Genomic DNA, 26,150 nt, shown 5'->3' on the forward strand with positions numbered 1-26,150 from the left:
GGCATAACGACTGGATTTTTCACTTTTACTTAAAGTTCCATTGTTTCCACTTGGTCAACTAGGTGAAACTTAAATATAATTTGGCAATAACACCACAGAAACTGAACTGTGTGAACAGTTCTACAACATGTCAAAACAAGTCAGGCAGACAATTAGCTTCAATCAAGCCTTTAACAAATTGGGTTAATAATAAAGAAAACACTTTGACAGTGGTGATGTTAACGCATCATCACTGCTTCCCTCAGCGACATCAAAGAGCCACTGTGCTCCAATTAGTCCGGGCCACAGGGCGTCTGTTCAGCCTCTCCAGGCTTTTTCCACAGCAGCACCACTGCCAAGAAGCGCTGAGGTCCAAACAAAGAGAGTGGTTCAGCAAAAGAGAAAGTGGCTCAAAAGTGGGTGCCTTTTAATGTACATGAAAGTATGATATTGCTTAAAAGTAAACCCCCTTTTCTCCTACCTCGATCAAACCCATCATAAATGACATGCATGTCATAGTCGGGTGGAAATATTTACAGTGGGAGCAGCCAGTGTTGGACAAACAGCAGCCGCATGGCAAACTGAATCCACCCCATGTTTGACTACCTTCAACAGCTCCGGTCCGTCCAGCGAGCGAGACTGTTTAATCTAGAAACAGCGCAGTCAAAACATCCATCCACTCGACTTAGCCTCAAGTCCAGATGGTTCACGGACCGCGTGCCAAGAAGGGAAAAAAGCTCTGGCTGCACTTTGTCTCCGCGATTAAGCTCATACTGTAGTCAATGGGAAGTTGGACACAACAAGTGTTGGGGTGAATGAATGATTCGGTCATGCTGTGAGCCAGTTTACCATGTCAGTTAGTCTGGCCAAATGGCTCCTTCCTACATCTGTTATTTGTAAAATGATTCTAACCTGTGGCCAACATACACATACGGATGCTATTAAAGCCCGTTGGTAAACCAGCACAAGGTACTTCCCTAAATTCTTATTATGGGAAGTGCCCCCCAGAGCCAGACCTGCGCCTCCGAGCTAATTGTCACTGCGTCGTTTTGCTGAGTGGGCGATGAGTGCAGCTCATGAAAAACCTTAATTTGGAACATGTGTATCAATGATGCATCAAGATTTCAAAAAAAAACAAAAACACACACACTAATTTAAAATAAATAAAGACAAATAATATTATTTTTTTTAGAAAAAAAAGTTGGACAGAGCACAAATATTTGATTAAGCAAACAAAATAGGAACTGAAAACTACAGCTAATATCCTGTTGTTCCCATGTGGATTAAAACTAACAACTGTAATTCTGTGGATTTACTTTATGACTGGAAACATGTATTTAACTGTGCAGCTGCAACACATTTCATTAGAAAGTGCAAAAGTGCCGCAGTCTTTTCTGCTAAAGAGCATTTTTAAGTGTGATTGCTTGATCGAGTCCGGCACAGGAACACTGGGTGTGAGCTTTCAGGTCCCGTCACAGGTCAAAGAGAGCGAAAACTAACTTTAGAAAACTTTAACAACTTTTTGTCACTTTGTTTAAATGAAGTATAAATGAAGATCTGATGAATCTAAGGGTTATTTTAAGAGGAAACAACAAATGTAGGGCCACACTTGATGCCTTTGAATACTGACTCCTAAATAAACAATTTGTCCATGTAAAGACAGGCTGCAGGATCTTTTTATTTGATACTTTGAGTCCTGTCACCAGTCCCTGAAAATAAGCTTCTGCCGGGGACCTGGTCTGAAGCAGATCCCTCTAACTGACTCTGGTTTGAGTTTGATTTTGAAGCACGAGAAGCTGCAAAAAAGATTTTTCGATGCATTGCTTCACATCACTGGTAGAAAAACAAATCTTCCCGTTGCCTCTGTGTTTGATCCGGTGACAGTTTTAATCCAGGTGGGAGCTCTGCAGCTCGGACACAGCAGGGCTATAGAAACTCTTGTCAGAGTCGAGAGGATGTTTGAGTTATCACTCTGTGATCAACGAGCAACCCCAGAGAACTGACATTGTTTTATGAATGAACATCAAGACAGTGGTTGCACGGTAATCTCTCTGGGTGGCAAAATGAAAATGAGATCATCCAGTAAATCAGCTCCTGTGGATGGGATCTGTCCCCGGTGAGCTCCTCTGTGAGCCAAGCTATAAAGTCATGGACCAGCATCACATTTTAAAACGCTCTCATGTCCAAAGTCTGTCTGGAGCACAGAGATGGGGAGAATAAAAGGAAATTGGTTGGAGTTATGACGGAAAAAGAGCGATTGTGATTAAGTGGAAGTCACACGAGAGTCCACGCTCAATGAAGGCTGTGAAAAGACATCTTCAAAGAGTTATTTAATCTATTACGGGGTCATAAAATGTCTTCCATTTCTTTCAAAGATATAATTTTGGTCGTTTCAAATGTGAATTAATTTGTTTTGCTCCCCCCGCCCCGACGTATTACACCAAACCCACTACATAATATGAGTTCAATTATTTATACAGTTGTTTCTTTTACTGGCACTAGTTTTAAGAAAAATGTAAAGGTCCATATAGCCAACTACACAGTAGACTATAAACCCGTGATTTGCAGAGACCTGTTTTACAGTAGTGAAGTCTAAAAGAAAACCAAAGGCAGAAGCATAACTTTGACAGAGTGTCTAACATCTATTAGCACAGAGGCACCGCTGCAGCCCGAGTGGATTTAAAATTCTTGGCAACTCACAAATCAGCGCTTTCTCTTCACTTCACTTCACTGAACATACCGTGTGTGCATGCATGTGCCGTTGTAAGAAAATGACAGAAAAAGTGTTGCTCCAGAGCTCAGGTACCAGTGTTAAGTGTAAGGGTAACTACCTCACGTCTTCTCAGTGGAGCCCGTAAACAAAAACAGCTGCAAAAATAGCAGCGCACTCAGTGTGAAATGTTGACACAGACATTATTGGCCAGAAAACCACAGAAAACGGCAATAAACAGATATTAAATGTCATTACATTTTGGCTCTGTGTTTAAGGTGCCCGGTGTAAGTTATGGTTGAAGGCTTTATCTGATTCTGGAAAGGCTATATTATAAGTGGGTAAAAAAAGAAAAACAACAACAGCCACTGGAATGCTCAAGAGTCTGTAGCTGATACATGAGTCTCCTGCCAGAAGTGCATGACTGTCTCCACCATTATCTTCCTAAGTCTCTATATTTCACGATAACATGTCGTCCTTTAGGAACCACTCTAGAAAATGTCATGTTTTACGATCTACAAACATTTGGGAGCCAACTTGTCGTCACATAAGAACTTTGGGGTCAGAGGCCAATGGCACCAAACAGCCAGTGGCTAAATCTACGACCAAATATCATAAATATCATAAATTACATAGGAGCAATAACTATATCAGTGATACTGTGGAGGACAGTTTTTGGTGTTTACGTTGGCAGCCGCACATGCTAGAAATAATGAATATTGTTATCCTGGCTTTGCTCCTGGACTTTTAACCGTCCCATTCCCACTGACTCAACTGCTGAGAGTCTAAATAGGCTGTTTGTCATCACTGTGTGTGAATGCTGGGGTCACAGTGAAGGAATGTGCTCATGCACATCTAACAAGCAGTCAGCAGGGAGACGATAAAAGCGAGCCAAGAGAGAAATCTGAGAAAGACTGAGTGAACGGTGACCTCTCCAGAGTCACAAGCCTGAAGTGCAGACATTCACTCAGCGGAGTGGACTTACAGCAGCCATGGAGTTGATGCGGTCGATGTAATAGTCCGGCCAACTGGTCGCCAATTTGTTGGGGTCCTCTTGCTCCTGTGCATGGAAACAAAGACGGATCGAATCAAACACAGCAGCCACATTAATTCACAGAGTTCAATTGCACACAGATTGTACATTGGACATATTAACACATATTGGTACATTTTCTTAATGTATCCACTAGGGCTATGAATTGGCAAGAGTTTATTGGACTACAAATACTTATTATGTAGAGTTGAGGGAGAAGGAGGGTCAATCGGCTGAAAGTCTGCTGCCAACTGTGTTGGTTTGAGGCTTAATAACAACACAACACAACTGTCAACAATATTTCCATATCTACGGAGCCCTCAAGGTGACTTATATGGTAAAAAAATAAATACATTTGTGCACGCGAGATAACTCGTCACATATTTTTTTTATCACACGCGCGCACTTAATGACTCGCACGCGCGATTTACCATGTCGCATGAGGTAGTGTAAACAACCCTCATTTAAGCTAGCGAAACTCCGAAGGGATCTACGCATTTATTTTCCTAAACATTATATCACAACTTGTGACAATACAATTGTTAAGGTCCTTAGGGTAATAACTGTTGATGGTTAGTGTTGATTTTATTTACTTGTGCCAAATTGTCATTTTCGGGGTGTTTATTGATCCGACGGTTAACCTAATATGCTACCGGCATACTGTAAACATCCTGTGTTAGCGGAAACAGGCACCGTGCATATCCGGCTATCAAATCGGACGTAGCACCCTTTCAAAATACGATTTCCGGGTCCAAACGCTTCGTTGAATCAAAACACACGACAACGGCTGAACATTTGAACAATTAGCATCACCTCTTTCTTCAGTGAGATGATCTGTAAAATGATATGTTGTTTTGTTTTTTTAAACTCAGATCTGTTCAAACAACAGGGAACTACAGAATCCTGCTCCGTACATATCAATACAGTGCATGGTGAGCTACCAGTGCGGTAGCTCACCATGAAATATTGGGATATTTTAGTGTAAAGTTGTTGTCTCGCACCCGACATATCTGTTGGAAAACTGTTTTTATAACAGGGAGTAGCAGCGTTCATTCAACAATCACCACACCAGAGCCACAGTATTCAAACAATGTGAACACTTTGACATGGGGGCTGTCCTTACAGTGATGAATGATAAGGCTCTGACCTTTCATCAAGAGTCTAAATTGTAAATTTAACCCACGAAAAGGATATGGCAGACATACTCAGGAGAATTCAGATGAATTTTGATATGAATATTTATGCTTCTGATAACACAAGGCCAAATCATGGACGGACTCCAGACACGTGCAATTTTCTGGAGCTCAGGCCGCTTTTCATTTTGATATTATTCCTTTGTTAAAGCGTCTCACATCTATTATGCATGTGGACCGGTTTATTTGACAAACTATTTCCCTTTAATAGATTCATCCTTGGGGTTCTGACCTTAGCTCCATACTTTAATATCCACAGATCTGCCTGTGCATAAGAGTTGGTTATGGCGTCTGAGAGTGTTTGTTCACATGTCTGAGATTTTATTACACTGTGAGATAGAGAAAAAAGAAACAACAGCCTTGAGGAATCAAGTGTCCTCCACATTCAATGTCAAATAGCTGCGTCTGAGATCAGTCTGACCTGCGAAATCCTACAAGGAGAGATGCCACGAGCAAGAAAGACACCCGGGAATACACAGACCACGTCGCTCGCTCACATCTGGTCTTGTTTAGCTCCGAGCACTGGTGGACATTGTTGTTGCTCTCGTTATTGGAAGCACGTCAGCGAGAGTCTGAAAGTCCCAGTGTGCTCCATTCATGCATAATTGGCTTTGTAAGGTAATTCTTTGAAAAGACTTTCAGTGACACTTACATCTTAAAAAATGCCACTTCAAATTCAAAAACTACATTTACTTTTGAAAGCACTTGTCTGTATAGATTTGGTGAGACCACAGGGCCCTCACTGATTTCAGGCTTCCGCTGACGTTGTTTTCTTCTGCGTGTGTCATTTATGGAGTGTGAGAGAGTCGTATCACAGACAACAGAGACATTCCAGATGTCTTACTTTCTACTAAAACCTACATAAAGCTGCAGGAACAGACCGTTCAGCGGATCCATCAACTAACGTTTCTAAAAGTAACAACATCTGCTTATAACAAACACACAGAGAAAGGTAAAGGAGAATAAATCTATATTTTGAGACTACGTGTTGTCCATTTATGGGAGGGGGCAGGGGCGGGCGGTGTGTATTCTATCTAATAACTTAAAAACACACAGTGACCACAGGAATTTCATTACTTCATTTAGAAGACCTAATGACTACTTACTGTATAAGAGCATCATAACAGTGATTATGTGGCCTCATAGTGTATATTACATATAAAAGGACATTATAAAACTATTTATTATCATTAATGCCTATAACTATGACTGTGAAGCATAATAATCATATCATACTATAACGCCCTGCATGATAATGCTTTATCAAAGTCATTATTATAATGTTCCTCCAATTTAGATGAGATTGGTCTAAGTTTATGCACAACAAGATCAAACAAGACCAACTTCAAAATCCTCTTGTTACGTCAAGTTTCCCAACGAACGTCTCACAATCTTTGACTCTGTGAGCGTGAGTTTCAGTCGTCTCAATGACCGCTGTTTCTGATCTGCAGCAGCCCATGCCCGCTTTAACAGCAATTCTAAAACAACAACAGCAGCTTGTGTTTTCCACTGTGCTGCTGACACGCTCAGGACGCGATGCCAGACAGATCCTGACGCTGAGATTAACAACTTAACTGCCTCTCTCTCTCTCTCTGGCCCTTCAGCCAAATTACAGCCGCCGACACACCCCTCGAAAACATGTCGAGTCCAATGCAGCGTTCGCTCTGGCAGTTTCACGAGCCAACAGCAAAGTACTGTAATTATCATCTCGTTTTTTGGACAAATGAAACAAAAGTCTGACAACACGAGGTTTGTTTTGGGGGTCCTATATCACGTCGGCCTGCAAACCTTCTGAAAAGTCGCCCTTAAGAGCAGAATTTCCAGGAGCTGAAGTGTTGATGAGTTAATTCTCGAGTGCTGCTTCCTCGATCAAACCGTTCTGTTGAGTTAATCGCACATGATGAGCGGTGTTTAAGTCTCCTGATAAGAGGCCAGATTCCGTAGACTGGAGCCTGGATCAAATGAAAAGTCAAGACTCCTGGATGAAAACATTCCTCTCCCGTGTTCCACTGCATCATTGTAAAGTCGAGCACATCTTTCTATTACAGCAATTACACGCCTACACTGCACTGTACATTCCCCCCGTCTGCTGACGTTAAAGATGATTTACAGGAGGACAGGAATCCCCAACGGTGCATCAGATCTATTTCTTTGACGTGCTCCGCGTTACAAGCATCTGTCCAAGGATATGTTGTTTCTGAGAAGACCCGAATACCCGACTATAGCCGGAGTTCAAGAATATTCAAGAATCCCTGTGTATCTGGGAGGCTGCCATGTCTGTGGGGGCACCTGTTAAAAGAGCAGATGAAATTACATATGTGAGCAGCCCTGCTGTCATGTAGCGAGCCGTCTCAGAGATGTTAAACTTTCTTTAAGGTTTCACCGGCTACAGATGGAGAACTCAAGATGTCATGTGTGCTTTTAACCCTTAAGAGTCCCTTTAAAAAACTTACTAATTTGTTCCTAGTGGCAGAAAACGCCACCTTGCCATAAACTGCTGTAAAAATATTATATGTTAATATTTCTGTCTACTTTAAATTAGTCAATATTTTAAAGCTACTTCAGCCTGAAATATACATATCAAATATTAATAATATTTTTGAAATATTAACCCTTTAAAGGCCATTTTGTTTTCACAAATCCACTGTTTTTTATTAAAACTCTCTTATATGCAGAAAATGCCACCTTCCAAAACCTGCTGTAAAAATATCATATATTAATATTTGTTTCCACTTTAAAGCTGAAATTCTCCGTTTGCCACAAAGGTAAGCATGTGATAGTCTTATAGTGGGTTTTCTACTTGTTTCAAACTTATTTTCTCATACAATAGGGTTATGTCACAATCCACTGCAAGCTTCAACCCCCACATTTACATCCACATTAACATGTTGTGCAGCTCAGCACATTTTCCAGTCTGCGGGCTTTGGCAGCCGACTCAGACCAATCCCTCTTTCAAGTGCAGTTCAACTCTCTTGGTGTAAAACAGGCCCAGCATCTATACGTTGGCTATCAGTGAAAATGTTTCCACGCAGTCTCTGGTTTCTGGCGATCTGAGTCGACTCGTCCTTGGACGTGCAAACACTCGCTCTCACTGTTCCTCACCGTTCTCAGAGAGGCCCCCGGGGAGACCCTGGCTGCCGCGTGGGGACATTGACCGGTCGTTCCAAAATCACGACAGTAAAGGCAGGCAAGCACAATACAGAGAGTTAAATAACCTATACTCAAAGAGCACTTTAAGAACAAAAGGACGCGAACAGCAGAAGCCTACATTTACAGAGGAAAGAGCCCAGTTACAGGAATTTGTATTTGGCAAGAAATGAAAAAGTCTGCAGAAAAAGAAGAGCGGAGTGAATTCACTGCTCAAATACAACACAGAGGTTCATTTATAGATAGAAACAATGATTACCTCCGGGCTTTTTTGTTTTTCTTGTATTGAATTTACTTAACAACTAATTAGATGATTAATTAGTTAGTAAGGATGTAGATTCAGTTCTCTCTTTTCAGACAGATGGGTCTGCCATTCTTAGACTTTAGGTTAGTCTAGGATCATTCATTCACTCACTCATTTCATTGTTTTTATTCACATTGTGATTAATAATGGCCTTATTGTCAAATCTAAATCATTTATTAACAATATGAATGTAAGTTAATGTTGAAATGCAGGTTTTTCCTCCACTGAATGAGGTCACATGACTGATAATATCACTTTTCTTCTGTCAAGTGGAATATAGACTTTTTTTTTGTCTGATTACAGTTGCTTGGACAAAATGTAACTTTTGAGAAGTTGTGATTTTAGATGTTTTAGACAAAACAGATTAATAAGTGGCAAACAATCTACTGTTGAATAAACCAAATGCACATATCAAATATGTCATATTGTAGAGAAAGCACATGTCCAGCTACAGGTCCAACGTGTCAGTCGTCCTTCAAATCAGCATTTTCCTCATAATATTCTCCGCTCCAGCTGTCACCGCACTGTGCCAGACTACGCAACGAGGGGGGATCGTCTAACATTCCAACAAGCCAGTCTCTCTGCAGGGAATATTTATCTTTGGAAGCCGGGATATAAAGTCTCACCTACAGAGGCAGGAAATGGACAGGATATTGAATTCTGGGAGATTATGTAATGCCGCGCTATCTCTTACAGGTAGTTTATGTTTATGTTACGCGAGTGTTGACACACGCTCGGGCAGGAACCTTTGCCCGGGGTCACATTAGTTTAAGTGGTGGGGATAAAACACATGTGGGGCCAGTTCATGTTGTGGATTATGTCACATGTGCTTGGTTGATTTTGGGCAGCAAAACAAATACAGAGCAGGTTCTCTTTAAGAGAACGTCAGGCCTGTAGATAACAGATCTGTGTTCAGGTTTGTACGATGGCTGATGAAGGGCAGTGATGTGCGATCATTGGCTGATGTGTGTGTGTGTAAACTTGTATTTGTTACATAAACACTGACCTCCTCACGAGCAGTAGACCTCATGGAGACCAAAACCTGGTCCTAATTTCTGATGATTGCTTATGTTAAGGGCTAAGATGTGAATTGTGGTCAGGTCAAAGTTGGGGTTAACTGCCTGTGCTTAAGGTTAGGGATAAGGCTTTGGTTAGGTTTTCCAAATGAATGGAAGTCAATGAGAGTCCTTAAAAGGACAGCAGTGTGAACCTCTGTGTGTGTGTGTGTGTGTGTGTGTGTTAGATCAGTGAAGCAGTACAAATGTGAGTCAGGAGACCCTGTTTGCCTCCTGGCACTGAACGATTAGCAGGCGTTATTAGATGTTCCACTGTGTTCTCTACCTGAGGGCTGCATGATGCGAATCATGCAAGAACACACACACATACATGTATTTACCCACACACATAAAGATTTACTTATGCCATGTTGGTTTTAATAAAGTAAAATATATTCATAACAAACTGATTCTGACTGACCGCGTTTCTAACAAACAAACTAAAGTAGCTACAGGTAAACAAAAAGTGACGTAGAATTTCATTATATGGGAACAAAGTCTCCCTTTACTTCAGAGCAGGCCTGCAACTAACGATTATTTTCATAATTGATTCATCTGTGAAATGTTTTCTCATTTAATCACTTAGTTATTTGATCCATAAAATGTCTGGAACATTTTCATCTTTGTTTCCCAAACTGCAAAATGATGACTTTCTAAAACGTCCTGTTTTGGCCACAAATCGATATAATAATTCCTTTTTAATGATTTCTTTGTTGTATGGACCAAAGGAACCATAAACTATTGACAATTAAGACGTTGAGGAGCACACTAATCAATTATCAAAACAGTTGACGAATGATTTAGTAACTGATTATTCTATTCATCATTGCAGCTCTACTTCTGAGCATCCAAGCCTGACTTAAACATGTATATCACTTGTTTATGAGGAATAATGTCTACTATACCTAAACGACTGTGTGAGGCTTTGTTTTTGAGTCAATACTTCAGTTCTTACTCTGGAACTTCAAGCTCTAATGTAAGAAAAACAGAGTTGTAATTTTAACAGCGCATCTGTCGATGAGCTGTAACTGGAGCAGCTCTGAGCCGTTATGGAAACAAAGATAAAAGAGTAAAGGTTACACGATATCGCGTGAGATGCTAAACAAACTGTATTTTTAAAGTAAGTGTCGTCACCAGGACTGTGACACTGAGGTGATGTTACATCCCAGTGTTATAAAAGAGGATGATACGACGCAGTGACCTGTATAAAAGACCCCGAGGCTGCTGTCGCTGCTGGAGTCAGAGGATTCACCCAAAAGACCGGAAACGTTAGAAGTAGTTTGAGACGAGTGATAAACTGCACTGGGAAATTCTCCTAAAGAGTGCACACACACCTTAAGAATGAGTGTGTTGGGATAAAGCTGTTAAATCATTGTAAAATCAATGTCTCCTAATGGGGAAACAAAGACAAAAAGATGGAGATTAAACTCAAAAGCTAGTCAGTGAATATCAAAGAGTCCACAGCGTGTGTGAAAGTAGCATTACTTATAAAAACAATACAATAAGCCTTTGCATGGAGCCAACACCAGTATATTGTCTATGAGATCTTAGATTAGAACAACTCAACAAGTAAAAACGACGGGTCAAACTGAGAATGAGGGCGTTTAAAAGGTGTTTTATGAGCCGTCATACTTATACATATGGGTTTCACTAGACTGTGGCAGAGGGAAACTGGCAGTGGTTCTGTGGTTTGCGGTAAATGCGTTGGCACTTTTGTTTAGCAGGTGAACACAAAGTGAGTTTGTTTCCTCGTCGTGGCGTCAGCGACGCCCTCCAAGTGATATCTAACCATAACAACTGCAGGACACAAGGGAGCCAGTGTTTGTCGGAAACGCTCGACAACGCGGTGCAGAGTACAGCGCGCGCCAATAACCTGCTCGTGCATGGTTGTTTGTGTCTGTGCGGATTTCTGCATACAGATTATAATCCCACACAATTGTTGTTTATTCCTTACTCTCTATTACATTTATCCTTGAATGAGGGGGTTTCTTTGGTTTTTCCTCAGGCTTTCCACCCTGCACTAATACTCCAGTTTTGCTTTCCACTTCCTGGCCGAGGCACATGGCTTTACCTCAGTCTTAGAGGAAATGATTTCTGACTATGAAACGGGGAAGGAACAAAAAAAACCAAAAAACTATATCCTCCCATTGAACCCAGTTTAGGCTTTCTGCCTTTGACTGCAGCACAAAGCCTTCTCATAAACGTCTGCCGTTGCTTTTCAGAGATATTTAATAAGTGATATTGGAGAATGACTGAGCTCGGGCCTTTAATGTGGCTTCATATTTGCAAACGTGCAACAATTTAATCTTCTTCCAAACTCTGAGAGAGATTCAAGGGGCTGAGCGTAATCCAAGTCCTATGGTTATCATAGTGTATTAAAAGAACGACTACATATTTCCCCCCTTCTATTATTTTTACTCATATTTCATTTCATTATGAGCTGTGGTGGAGCTCCAGCTTCCATCCTCGCCTTGACATCCCTCTAAACACACCACAGCTCCTTTTTTCCTGGTAACTCAACACTGGCCTGAATACAAGAGCAAAACTCTTACACATGCAGGTGCGCGCACACGCACACACGCACACGTGCATGAAGTTTACTCCTTTTTGAAAAAAGCTTGTCAGAGCACATCACATCATAGGCTGCGTGCCTGAGGGTTACAGTATCTGCTCATCCTGCTTTCAAAACAATACCTTTAGCCAATAAACAAATTAGCAAAGAGACACAAGGGAGAGTTTATGACTATTTACTCAATTTGATATTGGATGAGGGAAAGGGGGGCGGGGGGAGAGGGAGGGGGAGATGGAGGGGGTGGATTCCCATTTTCTCGGAGCACAATGTCATTTCCTGCTGGATATTTGACCACAAAGACCACAGTTCCTGTGGAGCGCCACGCCAAAGGGTACGAGCGAGAGCGATGTTTTGGCAAACGGAGTGGGGTGAAAGAGAGGCCTAACCAGAATGTTCTAGTCCTCCTGTGGTATGATGACAATTCTTTAGCAGCGTGAGGAAATTGCTTTCTCCAACGTGGGGAGGGAGGTTTGGAAATTGAGGGCCTTGGAAACCAAAAACAGGAGCTAAGAGTACATTTGTGTACTCTGAAGTTTGCATGTATGTGGTGTGTGTGTGTGTGTGTGTGTGTACTTAAGCTCTGACGTTTGGGTACAGGCAGAGACTATGGCTGACATACAGTATAACTATAACAATAACAATAATAATAATAATAACAATAGTAATAATAATAATAATAATAATAATAACAATAATAATAGTAGTAATAAAAATAATAGTAATAATAATAATAATAATAATAATACATTACAGCAGACGTCCACTCACCTTCTTCTTGCTGCAATAGATTTGCCATTTCTTCTCATCAGGCAGAGCGAACATGGCCTCCCTGTTCTTATCCGTCAGGTCTAGTTCATCCTACAATGATAAGAGAGGTTGTTCATTTTCAAACCAATTTATTAAATAAACAACACAATAAAGAAACATATTAGCAACAAGGACTATGTTTTTGAGAATGAAATGACCCGGGATGACTGTGGTGGTCGTGACGTTTACACGGTGCCATTCGGCCTGCGCAGACTGCAGAACAGTGTTTTCATATTCGCCCCGCTGCTCTTCTCAATTGCTCAGCTTTGTACACGGAGCCTCCTGCACCCTTTGAAATGCATATGAACCCAGGAAATGAGTCTCTGTCTGCCGGGGAGTAAAAGAAAAGTCTTGGAAAAGAGAAGAGCTGGATAATTCACAGTGGAAGAAAGAGAAATAGGGGAGGCGTCGAATCAAGCAGAGAAAAGAAGCTATGTGCTTCTGGAAGTGGATCTGCACAAAAAAGATGGAGCAGAGAGGTTGAGATGCTACAGCGCCAGGGCTTTGAGTACAAGCTCACACTAATCTTAACATAATGGTTTTGCTACCATGACGTCAGGCAGAAGTGCTGGGCCCCCGGGGCCCCCCCAGAGTGTGATGGCTACCGATGCCAGAGCCGGGGGCCCCTGAAAGCCATCCACTAGATTCCCAGGATTTGTTTTCAACCATTGAGCCGGACAGGGCGGACAAATGTGGCCCACATTCCAAGTACCCGACACTATGAAGAATGACATCATCTCTCACACAAGCCATTCAGCAGCAGCTTTACAGAGGTCTGGAAGAAAGAGACAGAAATCCCGAGGGTGTGAACTTCAAGGGTGTTAACGCTGACAAAAAAGCCATTAAAGCTTTCGAGTCTTTGACTGAACGGCGTTTCATCTCAACACTGTTTTTTTTTAATCAGTATTTATGACTCGCAGTCAGAGCTGACCATCGCGGGTGACATCACTTCTGTGCTGTCTTCACAAACATCAACACACCAACTATCAGCACTTCAGTCCAAAAACAGAGACCCAGAATCTGGTTTCTGGCCGGGCGCCTGGTCTCCAGGTCAAAGCCCTTCCTCCTAAGCTGCTGCTGCTGTTTGGAGGAGCTGATACTCGGAGATTGAGACTCTTGGATTTGAACCAGATGGCCACTGAGCCCAGTAGCTGATCTCTACGCTTCATGCTCTCGCTCTCACTCTCAATTTAAGGTATTTTATGATGGGGGAGTTATGTGAGAAGGCAATATACGTCAGCAATGAAATTAGGATTTAGGATTTACTGCTTTTTTTGGAGGCTGTTTTTCTTAGTAAAGAATTCAAATTAGAGTTATACAAGGCTTGAAGTTGGATGAAGAGGTAAAAAGAGGTAGAAAGAGGTAGACAGGGAACAGTGCAGAGGAGAAGCAGCGTGGACGACATGGACCACTTTGCATTAGAAACAGGGTAAAGGACAAAGAGGAGATGGAGTTTAGGATGAGGACGTGAGGGTGGGTGGAGGAATGTTCCCGTCACGTCGGCCAGAGGAAGTTTCACTTTCCATGTTATGCAACATCCCGACGTTTTTATTCCACCTTCACTCCACCCTTCAACTTCAAAATAAGCTCCGATACCACGTCCGCATCACGTGGCCTCTCCTCATGACCGTAGTAACACCCAAAACTAAACTAAACAAAACCACTTTGCTGTGTGAAACCTGCTCTTGATGTGCCCTCATCCTCCTCCGCCAGCATGCTCACATAAACCAAAGCTAATATTGTTACACCTGCTGCTCAACTGGAGGAAAAACACATGCCTAAAGCCTCAGAACGGCCTTTTTTAATATTCCCCCACCCGAAGCCCTGCTTATTGAATAACCGTACACATTTAAAAACTGACTGACACACTCCGCCACTCAACTCTCCTCTTCCTCACGACAGATGTGCTGAGGCGACAGGAAAGACGCGAGACATGAGCTCATGAAGCGAGTAGGTGTGATCGACCCGGTTTCAAACGGCAAACACAGGGAATGAACGCCTGTATCTCATGTCAAGTGTCGGTGTTAACAGAGAGAGTTAACAATGACACAAACACACACACACACAAGACAAGACAGGAAGGCAGAGGAAAGACAGGCAAGATGGCAGGAAGTCATACGCAGCCTCCAGGGAACCAACAGGAAACTGTAGCAGCCATTATTGACCCCAGCCAGATTTAGTGACTTTGCACGTGCGTGTGCGTGTGTGTGTGTGTGTGTGTGCTTGTATTTGTTACCTCTTGGGGCAGAAGCTCATTTCTAAGTAACTGGTTACGTTTTTCATTAATTGAATTGTCATTAAGTTATTGTTAGGATCAGGCATTAACTGGTTATAGTTAAGATTAGCGATGATGCTTTTTTTAGGCTAAAAAAAGTCAAAGCAGGGTTTTATGTAATTATTAGAAATGCCAGGCGAAGGCAGAGGCAGGAGCGAGGGGAAAAAGAGAGCGGGTGCATCCCAGAGTGTACACTGTAGGAAACTCACTAGCAACGGTGCAGAGGGTGGAGAACATTTCCATTCCCTCTTGTTATGCAACACATTTTTGATCCGCGTCCGGCTCGAGAGTCACACAGGAGGGAACATTAGGACAAGATTTATGCTTTAGAGAGACCGAGAGTTTTCCTGGAAACACAAGTTGAGGTTTGAAATGAAAAAGGGATAAATTTAACTCTGCGGCTCTGAGAACATCGTTTACATGCAATAAGTAACAGTGACGGGGAGGGAGCTACGCGCTTGAAGTCGATACTGTGAAAACGTCGTGGCGGTTACACAGATGCAGCGTCTGGACACTGGTCAGCAGGACCGCTGCCCAGAGTGAATGGATTAAAACTGCCCAAAATTATGAGACAGAGACAGACAAAGAAAGAGGCTCCCACACACACACACACACAGATGAAGCAGGTGGAAAACAGGCCAGAGAGAATCTGATGTCTGACAGCACTGTATCTGACCTACGAGACATGATTCAATTGTGCAAATGAAGCGATATATGTTCATAATATTCTTTCTCCTCTCAGTCCGCTGCAGATACAAGTCGTCGTGCATCTTTTCGTCCGATGATGCCGCGAACACGCTGAGTCAGGCCTGGTCTTCAGGACAGCTGTGTGTTTAACAGCATCCTTATTTACCTTGTGTTTTCTGCGGTGCTTCAGTAGCACGGCTCAGTTGTGTTAAATGTGTGCGTCCATATGTCGCTCAGCTGAGACTTGTGAGGCAGATGTTATGGTTCCTTCTCTTTTGAAGCTTGAACTTATGCAGCGAGCTGCCACCGGGGACAGACACGCCCATGAACACAAGTGACTGAGCTGAACTCAGTTTCAACGACTCACATATGAGATTTAATGATGAGACGTTATTAGCGGGTAATTGCCGTGACAAAACATAATACAGCTGCCAAACTTCACACAGTATAGAGCGTACACATTTCAACTGTGCGTGCAAAACACTGGCGGAAACAAACTGTTGCACCCGGGTCCAAACAACAGAACACAGAGCTGCAGCGACATTTGCCATCAGGAAATTCTGCGGCCTTATGCAAATGTGCAGTTTAATTGATGCGATCCATTGGCCCCTCTGATGTGGTGTTTGTTCACTGTGTCTAAATCAGCCAGGATTGCTTCCAGGTTCATTTCCATGGCTTCGTCTGGTTCGTTACAGGCACGGGAGGCTTTCATATGGTTCCTGGCAGACTTGGAGCCGTGTTTATTCTTCAGACTTTCTCCAGGAGACGTTGTTGTGCGTTTGGCAGTGTTTACACTGGGCAACCGATAATAGATTGCACATATTGCTTTTCCTGTAATGTTAGTTCAGTGCTCGACACAGCTCGGGCACTGAGTCGTTTCTTATGCACTCCTGTATTCTGATGCAAGTACAGAAAACTGTAGAAGCTGTGCGATAAAGAAATATCTGTTACATTTAAAGCACTGCTTCTCAGCATAGCTGCGTTTGGTGTTCATGTCTGTGGCGACACTGACTGAGCACCTGAAGAGTGAGGACATTCTGATGTTGCTGCCAAACTCCCAGAAGAACCCAGGAGAAGCTTTCTCATAATCCTCATAGTCCTGACCTGACCTACAGACAGCCTCAGTGTGTGTGTTTTTGTATCTGTTAGCTCTTTAGCACCTTTTCTGTTCTAAACACTGACTTTGTCAGGACCAGTAGACTTCATGGGGACCAAAACCCAGTTCTAATAGGACAGGGACTTTGAATCGTAGGTTACTGTTAGGTATTGGTATGGCAGAAGCTCAGTTAATGTCCATCTTCACTTTCAGCAGCCTGATTTTGAGCTGTAGGTGATGAACTGCTGCAAAACAGATTGAATACTCTGGTCGTTCTGTGTCTGGTCTTTGGTTAAGAGTGACGCTCGCAGTGTTTTGGTGACAGAGTTTACACACTGGACTTTTAAAGTGTAAACACCCGAGAACGACATCAGTGAGTTCACGGCAGGTGAAGGAAAGACACCAGAAGTTGCAGTCATTCTTCAAAAGCCTAAAGGAGTAACAATTTTAGCATTTTATCATTTTCTGTGCTCCATCATCTGCCAAATACGTGTAAGACGCAGATGCATCATATCACATATTCCATCTGATATTCCAAGTAACAGCAGGCAGCAGAGAGACGAGTTACTGCTCAGGATTTTCAGTCCAGCACTTTTTCAGAGGGAATTTCTGGGACAACGCAGCCCTAAGAACAAACAGCGTAAGCCCAGTGTTTACTCCGTACTCTCGAGACGCTTGTGGAAGACCCCATTATGGATGTGAAGACGCGTGGAGGTGGTTTACTCCTCCGTCTGGCCCAGATGTGTCGCTCCATTGAGTCTCCTACTCCTGCTCTGGAAAGCTCTTTCATAACAATTATCCCCCATCTCCCCTTTCCAATGGAAACACACTATGTTGTGTTATTTTCTATTTTTCTGAATTTCCTCCCCAGTGGTTGAAGTCCTTGCCTCCCCACATTCGCTCTCTGCTGGCATCACAGGCAACGTGTTCAGACTAAGTGACTGCTCAAGGTCCGACTGTACAGCTATTTGGACGACTGGTCAAATGTGTCAGCGTGTCAGCAACACGATCACCAAAACAGATGTGGAGGACGGATGGTTTGGCCAGATGACCCATCGTCAGATAGAAGCACCGTGTGCGCTGATCGTCCAATCACAGCAGATATGAATCAAACTGTCACAGGCTGAGTGATCGTCTCACTGGAACCTGGTTTTTTCCCCTCGTCCAACTCTCCATGTACTGGACTTTTGAGACCGATGTTGATTGATGCTATGAACTTTCCTAGAAAGATCGAACCACATAAGCTGATACTCTTGGTATATAAAGAATAATATACATGTAGTTTGTTGTTGTGGAGATGGTTGACTTTACTTTCACCTGTCCATAGTAGCCACATTGTGAATATGTTTATATTATAATGCACATTATCATAAATCAATGGCGCCAAACTTTGAAGCGTTCCATCGAAGACAATCTGAACAACAGCCAAACACAAACATTACTCCTTAAAACAAAATATGGAAGCTTATGAACACCACTGTTAGTTAGAGCACTCCAACAACCCTCCACAGAAATCTATTCACAACATGTGGAAGGGCCCAGATCCAAGGAGTAAATGCCAAATCCTCTTTCCCTCCAAGGCCAAATATCAGGGATGTGTCCTCCTGCTCTGCTTCTGAGCAAGTTTCATCGCATGCTCAGATATTTACCCCAAAATAAGCTGTGGGTCATTCATTCCTCTCAACCGTGAGGACTGCTGTAATTTGACTAAGCACTCCCACATGAAAAGACTGTTTCTGTTTTATACCAGCAATACAAGACTTGGTTTTCTCTCTGAAGGCTTTCTCCACGTCCAGTCCTCGTCCATGTGAGCTTATCTCAGGCCACAAAGTGCATTAAGTGTATCAAAAATAACTAAATTGTAGTTATTAAACAGCTGAAAGAGCGTTCTATAATTCCACTGCTTGAGGTAATCAACGTTTGATTGCTGCAAACCTACCTTTTAATTGTCTATAATCACGCTAATAGATATCCTGCACTGATCTAAGGGCTGTGATTAGTCATTTAAGGGTCAATTGGCTGGAAAAAGGGGGAAAGGGTTCATTTGGAAAACATCTGCCTTGATAACAGTAAATCAATTTCAGTCATACATGACTTTTCGCTTAATCTCCCAATTTGATTTGGACAGTTGGAAGAGTGATGTCCTGCTGACGGTGACTTCTAGCAGACTCAGCGGCGACAGATGTTGACGCACAGCTGAGCACATTAGTGAGCGAGGGACAAAGACAAGGAGAAAGTCTACAGGTAAGAAGAGAAACGCGCTTAGACCCTGAGAGCGAGAAAGACCAAGAAACAGGCCCCCGAGTAAACAAGACAGAAACAGCAAAGCACTGTTCTCTTCCAGCAGAGCCCGGGCCAGCTTGCATGGCAGCTGAAACCCACAGAAGACTTCTCCTCCTGACAGCTGTGCTCTGATCCCTCTTCATACCGTGGATGCGCGCCAACGCAGCCATGCCAGTTTGGCACGGGTACAGACCGACAACCTTTGCTCACATGTGTGATCTGTGCAGGAGATGGAACTGCGGGACACGGCTGGGCTGCATGGCGAGGGAAAGACGAGCCTCTGGATTTGTTGAATGGAGTGTTGGAGTGGTGGTTTTGATGATTGGCCTCACGCACTCATCAAAACACCTACACAAGCCATTCACTTCCTATTCCTGTCCTCAGTCCGGTGTGGTAGGGCAAATTAGAACCATGCAAAGGGAAAGAATTGAGCTGCTCAGCAATAGTGAGACAGAAAAACTAAGAGCTATTGTTATGAGCCAACGTCATGTAATTTTCATGCATCTCTAAATTTAATTTGACCCATTCAGAGAGCTTTGCTGCACATCTGCATGTCAAAAAACAGCAAAGATTGATTTTTCCTGGAGGAAACACAACAACTGAAGGGCTCATGAGACCAAATCTCAATAACAAGACACCTAATAGTTACAACTTAAGACCGTCCAGAGCGAGCTTCCACGACTGCGTCTTGAAATGTACTCACCACTAGTTCAGAGAACCGCGCATGCAGCTCCTCAGCGTGTGGCATGGGGGCGCTGAACTCGAGCAGCTGCAGTGGTTCGCTGTCCTTCAAGTTGATCTCTGGGGGTTCGCTGCTGCCAAAGCAGCACAGGAGGCCCAGGCCCGGCCGCGTCCTCTTCCTGGGAGGCATGGTGGCTGTGGTGACACAGGTGACAGTGGTGATGCTGGACCAGGAAGGCCAGGGAGGGGGGTGGAGGAGGAGAACGAGGCCGCTATCTAGGGGGCATGATCTGGAACGGAGAGGAGAAAGAGAATGGTTAAACTCTGGGAACGCAAGATGGCATTCTTATTAAGAAAGACTATAAATGACTGCTGGAGATAATGTAGACAATTAGTTTAGAGTCACAGCGAATGAGAATTCCATGCACAGCACTAACTGAGACACTAACTATCCACATCCAGCAGTCCTGGATCATTGGCCACATCTTCAACCACACCTGTGCAACTGCTCTTTAATGCAAATATCAGCCAACCAGAGAAAAGCAACTCTATGCATTCAGGCATGTAGCGGTCGTCAGGACCTGCTAAAGTTCACACTGAGCATCCGAGTGAGGAAGAAAGGTGATTTTTAGAGACTTCAGATGTGGTGCAGTCAATGGTGTTGGCAGGGCTGGTCTCAGTATTTCAGAAACTGCTCCACAACCGTCTCACAGGTTTATCAGGTGACAAATGCCTTTTTTAAAGGGCAACAGTGGCTCCAATAACAAATTATTATGCAGAAGACTATCTTTGATTTCACTACTTATTGAGCCGTGAAGTTGAGTGAAGTCGTGAACATCAGAAGACCACAACGTGCACTTTATTAGGTACATATAACAGCTACATACAGTAAGTGGCCAGTGGATGTTATTACATTACACTTGATTTCATATTCTGCATTTCCTTCGCTGGGTTTATGTAAACATGTTCCAGGGTGCAGATGTTCAGCAGGGGCCGCCATCATATCCTCATCTTGACATCAGATGCTCTTGTGCTCTGACAAAGAAACCTCTTGTCTGTGAGGTACAATGGTGCCTCTGCAGTGTGTGTGTGTGTGTGTGGGTCTGAGGGCTGCCACTGCAGTGTATATGTATATGTGTGTGTGTGTGTGTGTGTGTGTGTGTGTGTGTGTGTGTGTGTGTGTGTGCACGGACACCACGACAGGAGCAGAGGACTGAATGGGTCAAACGCTACGGAGGATTTCCTCAGTGTGACGGAAAGGATACGGGTGGTCTACGCTGTATGAATAACACGCTCTTTTGTGTACAGATAGTAAACGCACACACACACACACACACAATGGCTCTACAGTTGGTAAAGGTCGTCATTATGAACACACTTCACGTCTTTCATGTCAGAACCACGGACGTGCATTTCCAGCAGAACTCTCTACGCAATAAATACATTTACGTGAATAACAATTCAAATGTTTCAAGAACAATGAAAAAGCAAATCTAGCAAATGATTATGCCTTTGTTGAAATGTGGTCATAATCAAACAAACATGGCTTTAAAAACTGTGAATGTTTATGATTTCACTTTCCACATGACGCCACAATCCACCGCTCCATGACTGAGCACAGCTCTCCGCTCACTACGCCGTCTAAAAATAGCCTGATGTTGAATTCTTTATGAATGTGCTGGGCCCTCAGCAGAAGCTTAAAAAGAGAAAACACCACATTTCCATTTTGCCCTTTTCATCTCTTGCACGTTTGGGGTTTTTTTTTTCCGCTTCCTTGAATCTGCCATGGTTCTCAGGGAGGGAGCAGCAGAGGAGGCTGTGTTAAACGAAAAGCACGACTTCTCCTGGTGCGTTTGAACGAGGAAACGCTCGCGCCAACGCCAAACGTTATTTTCTGACAAGCGTCGTATCTTGAATTATTCTGTTTATTCACTTTCAAATGTGCCGACCGTTTCATGGACATTGCATCAGTGTGCTGAATGTCAACTCAATTATAGCTAGTGCGAGCCTGTGTGTGTGTGGCAGTGATGTGATACTTCATCAGCATGTGTCTAAATGGCCAAGCTGACAATCCTTCACGGATCTCCAACAGCCATGGATGAACCTTCTTTGAGGCTCCGGAGCAAAACAGAACTTATTTCCTGTACATATAGGTCACAGTGTGGCTCCAGTTCTGACCTAAACTTAGTTTTAAATGCATTCAATTCAGAATTAGGACTGTACATGTGGTCCAGCCCTCTTGGATTAGAATAACTGAGTTAGGAAAGCCAGGATATACATACAAGAACATTCATTTGAGTGACATTTAAAGGTGAGACATCAGTAAACTAACGCGGCTTATTCTAAGGATATTATAAAGAGACTATACACTTCCTTATACACTAGACTGTTACATTTAAGAGTAGTATAATAATGTACTTCACAGACACATGAGAATTCCCTCTGGAAAAACACATCACACTTACTTCACAGAGGTAAATTATGGAGATTCTGACATCGATGTATTTACACTTGAAAAGGGCTCATGCACTGATTTTATTACTATACGATAAAGCGCGAGCTGGTGTCAAATCTGTACAGTGGCGAGTTTGTTATCTTGCTGTCGACAGCTGGTGAAGCATAATGGAAAAGAGGCCCCTCTGCAGGAATCTTTTTAAAAGCCATTCAACAGAAAACACAACGTAAACCTCCTATGTCGTGTCTGTCTGTGTCTGTGTGTGTGTGTGTGTGTGTGTGTGTGTGTGTGTGTGTGTGTGCATTTCTATCTTCACTCTCCCACTGAGCCCCACGTGCAGCCAGTTCTCACTCAACACCAGTTCTGCTGGCCTGCGTCTAGTCAATGTCCATGGAAAGTGGGCCAAAGAATCCAAACACTACTCACACTGGGCACACAGTGAAATACAGCACAATGTATAATCACAGCAGTAACATAATGGACTGTGCACATGTGCGACCGTTATCATTGACAAGTCTCTTATCTCTCATCATTTTATCCCTGACACTCCGACTCACTCATGTCTCCATTAGTGCTCTTTCAGGGCTGATGGAGACACGATCCTCCCGTCAACCCCCACTGACAGTAACATCTGTCATCGCTGCCACTTCTCATAGAACTCCTGTCATAATTATTTCACATTTTTCTACACGTTCTCTCCTTTCAGTCTTTACACTCAAGGTCCCACAGCCAAGAAATATGAGCACATTTTATATAACGAGAGAGAAAGAGATAAAAAAAAAAACGACACTAAATGAAATGTAACTCAAATAATATTATATTATAATGTTAAGAAGAAATCCAAGACCTGGGCTCAAAATCGGTAAAATACAGTAACACTGGCGCTTATATAGAATTATACGAATCAAATGGCTAAAAAATTGTTCAGGTCAGACAACACGAACAGATTTGCATTCGCTCCAGGATGCGATTCCACGCCACCATGAAGTCGGTCGTGTGTCTGTCGAGTCAATCACACATTTATACCTCAGGGAGCATTGTTACACACAAAAAGATCAAGTCGTCTGACCTCTGCATTGATGAGGCAGCTTTAAATGTGCTGGCATCACACTTTTTTGTCCCTGTGATTATTCTGACTAGGAAACATGAGCGCGCGCACACACACACACACACACAGACTTCCTTACACACACTTTTGATTATTCCCTGCTTGCCTGCATTGTGAGTGCAAAGCCACAGAGTCACATGTTCACACGCTTCCAAAATCAGACACACCCACTCTCAGATGTACCCACATGCAGCATTTTTTCATACTCACACACCAAGAGCCCTCAAGCAGACAGAGGAGTCTGCTGGCTGCTCTGTGTTCTGAAGGGTGTGGAGAGCAGCCGAGCACAGAGAGAGAGAGAGAGAGAGAGAGAGAGAGAGAGATAGAGATGAGAAGAGGAGGGAGGGAGGGAGGGGAGGCAGGGATAAAAGGAGATAGTGCTGCCACTTCGTATTCAGCCCACAACCTCATCGCCTCATCCCCAGCGCCTGGAAGTAGGTCAGTAGAGGAGGGGGAGGCAGTGAGGAGGGGAAGACTGCTGCGTGTGTGTGTGTGTGTGTGTGTGTGTGTGTGTGTGTGTGTGTGTATACATACACAGGGAAGAGAAAAATAGAATAGAGGAATAACATAGCAATGTGCGGATCAGTCTCTCAAACATCTGTGCCTGCAATTTCAATGCTCCCCTTGACATCTGCCACACACACAATCTGCTTTTAGTACCAAACACAGTGAAATGGATCTCCCGCCCCCCCATCACTCCTTAATAAAACACTAAAATACAACAAATCCACAAAACTCTGCATCTTTCACTGTCACTTTTATATCTTATATATACATATATATACATATCTTTCTCCTCAAACCACTGTGCCCCCTCCATACACTAGGAACCCATGAGAGAAAGTGGAAAAACAGATCCGATAATAACAAATAGAATAGATGTAAGAAGCACTGCACAAAGCACTGGTGCTGGGTTGTGGAGGAAGGCACAGACACTCAGGGAGCAGCGTTACACTGGCACAGGCAGGAACAGGCAGATGCCAGAGTGCAGATTTAGTGACTGGCATTGTTTTGACAAACTCTTGGCACACAACTGTCGGAGTCAACAACAGGGTGTCAGAAAGTATGATTTTAAGATTCTTAAGATTTGGTAATGGTTGAATCCAGAAAAATAGTGCACTATTATAACATGAGAGTGAGGAAAGAAAAGGAACTATTTAAATATGCATGCATCCTCGATGTTGTATAACATCGTATAACAAACTAGGTTCAGAAGATTTATCAACTCACCTTGCTATAATAAAGAAGATATCATAATATTATTTCCTTCGTCTATTAATACACATTTTTTGGGAAAGCCAGACTCGCACACAACAGTCACAATATAAGACCATGAAGGCAGAAGGCAGGGCTGAGAGACAGACCAGGAGCAGATGTATAAATGGGGGAGACAGATGCCAGCAGTAGATAAAAAATCACAACTTAAGCATAAAATCCAAAATTTAATTTGAAAAAGAGCTCATGCTTCAACTGTAAAATTTCTTATTGGAGCGCTGAACCGAAAATCCAATGTAATGTTGCCAAATTTAAGACTGAGCCGGCACCAAAACGTCTTAATTGTGTTGTTTTGGCACAAATCCCCAGGTCGTCATGGTCGGGTATCGGTGTGTACAGATCAGATGTTTCCTTTGACGTGGAAGTGAACAACTCACGCTCATGTATTCGACATGAAGTTGCTATTCAACCCTGTCACTGGACACAGTGGAGCCTCGCCACCCTTTGGATATTGTTGCCCCAGACGTGCCCTCTCCAACATGACCTACCCTCCCTTTCTACTGTCTGCCTGCCAATGCAATGACTAATGGGCCTAACCCTTCAATCCTTTTTCCTCCCTGCAAGGCCACTGGCTCTGAGCCAAATCACCTGGGACACTGAGAACCCACTCTCTCATGAATGCCACAGGATCTGTGGGCCACCCACGGTCATGCATCGGGTCTGGGGAGGCCATGTGCACGTCATACATCTTACCCAGAACACACTGTGGCTCTAATCACGTACATTAGAGCAAAACACAGGCACTCAGACATGCAAATACACATTATTGCTTTGCTCCCACTTAGTTACAATGACCACCAGGGGAGATTAGTTTACATGATTTATAACACAGTCGTGCGTCGTCTGAAAAAAGCATGACTAAGAGACCGGGCCCATCCATAATGAAATTCACTGATACGACATGTATACATGATAAATGCTCACGTGCAACAGAAACACGCATTTCAGAGCCGGTGCACACGAGCATTCCTAAGGTAAGACATCACCAATCTATTCTCCGTGGTCAGCAGGGAGTTACTGACGAATGACCAGAGCTGACAGAGAAGGAGCCGCCGTTATTTCATGCTACATTTGCATGCGCTGCATTCCTGCACATATTCTGCTCAAGATTTCACGAGAGACCGCCCACCTTCCAACATGGCCAAGTGGCTTTCTTGTGCAGACCTGGACCACGGGCCACAGGCTCTGGATTGGACAGTCCCACTGGGGCCTGAAAGAGTGCAGGATAATACGGGGAGGGATTGTTTTTCCAGTCTGCACAATGTTGAATATACGACCCCAACAATGAGGACCATGTGCTCTTCAAGGGGACAGTTATTTTTAGCAATGACAACACTTCGAATAAATACGAATAAATGAAGCATCATGTTCTGCAGAAATGTATCACAAAGTAAATGTCAGTTATGAATGGATAATAATAAACAAGCAGTTATCAAATGTATGGGTGCTTGGCTCCATCAGCGGACACCCAGTGAGTTTAAAGCAGTTAC

General features: G+C 43.2%; 1 protein-coding gene across 5 annotated transcripts in view; it reads right to left on the minus strand.

Moving 5' to 3' along the window:
• Positions 1-26,150, minus strand: part of daam2 (dishevelled associated activator of morphogenesis 2) — an 85,833-nt gene that overhangs the window by 30,199 nt on the left and 29,484 nt on the right. For 4 of the 5 annotated variants that reach the window (XM_044047927.1, XM_044047926.1, XM_044047925.1 and 1 more), the window contains 3 exons: positions 19,845-20,112; positions 12,762-12,851; positions 3,675-3,749 (listed from right to left, as the gene is read on the minus strand). In XM_044047927.1, the coding sequence (XP_043903862.1) occupies positions 3,675-3,749; positions 12,762-12,851; positions 19,845-20,012 (333 nt within the window). In that variant the 5' untranslated portion in view covers positions 20,013-20,112. Of the gene's footprint in view, positions 1-3,674; positions 3,750-4,315; positions 4,381-12,761; positions 12,852-19,844; positions 20,113-26,150 lie in introns of those variants that run through there. The other variant, XM_044047928.1, reaches the window with a different exon arrangement.

Source organism: Solea senegalensis, linkage group LG16 (genome assembly GCF_019176455.1).
Source record: "Solea senegalensis isolate Sse05_10M linkage group LG16, IFAPA_SoseM_1, whole genome shotgun sequence".
Classification (NCBI taxonomy): Eukaryota; Metazoa; Chordata; class Actinopteri; order Pleuronectiformes; family Soleidae; genus Solea; species Solea senegalensis.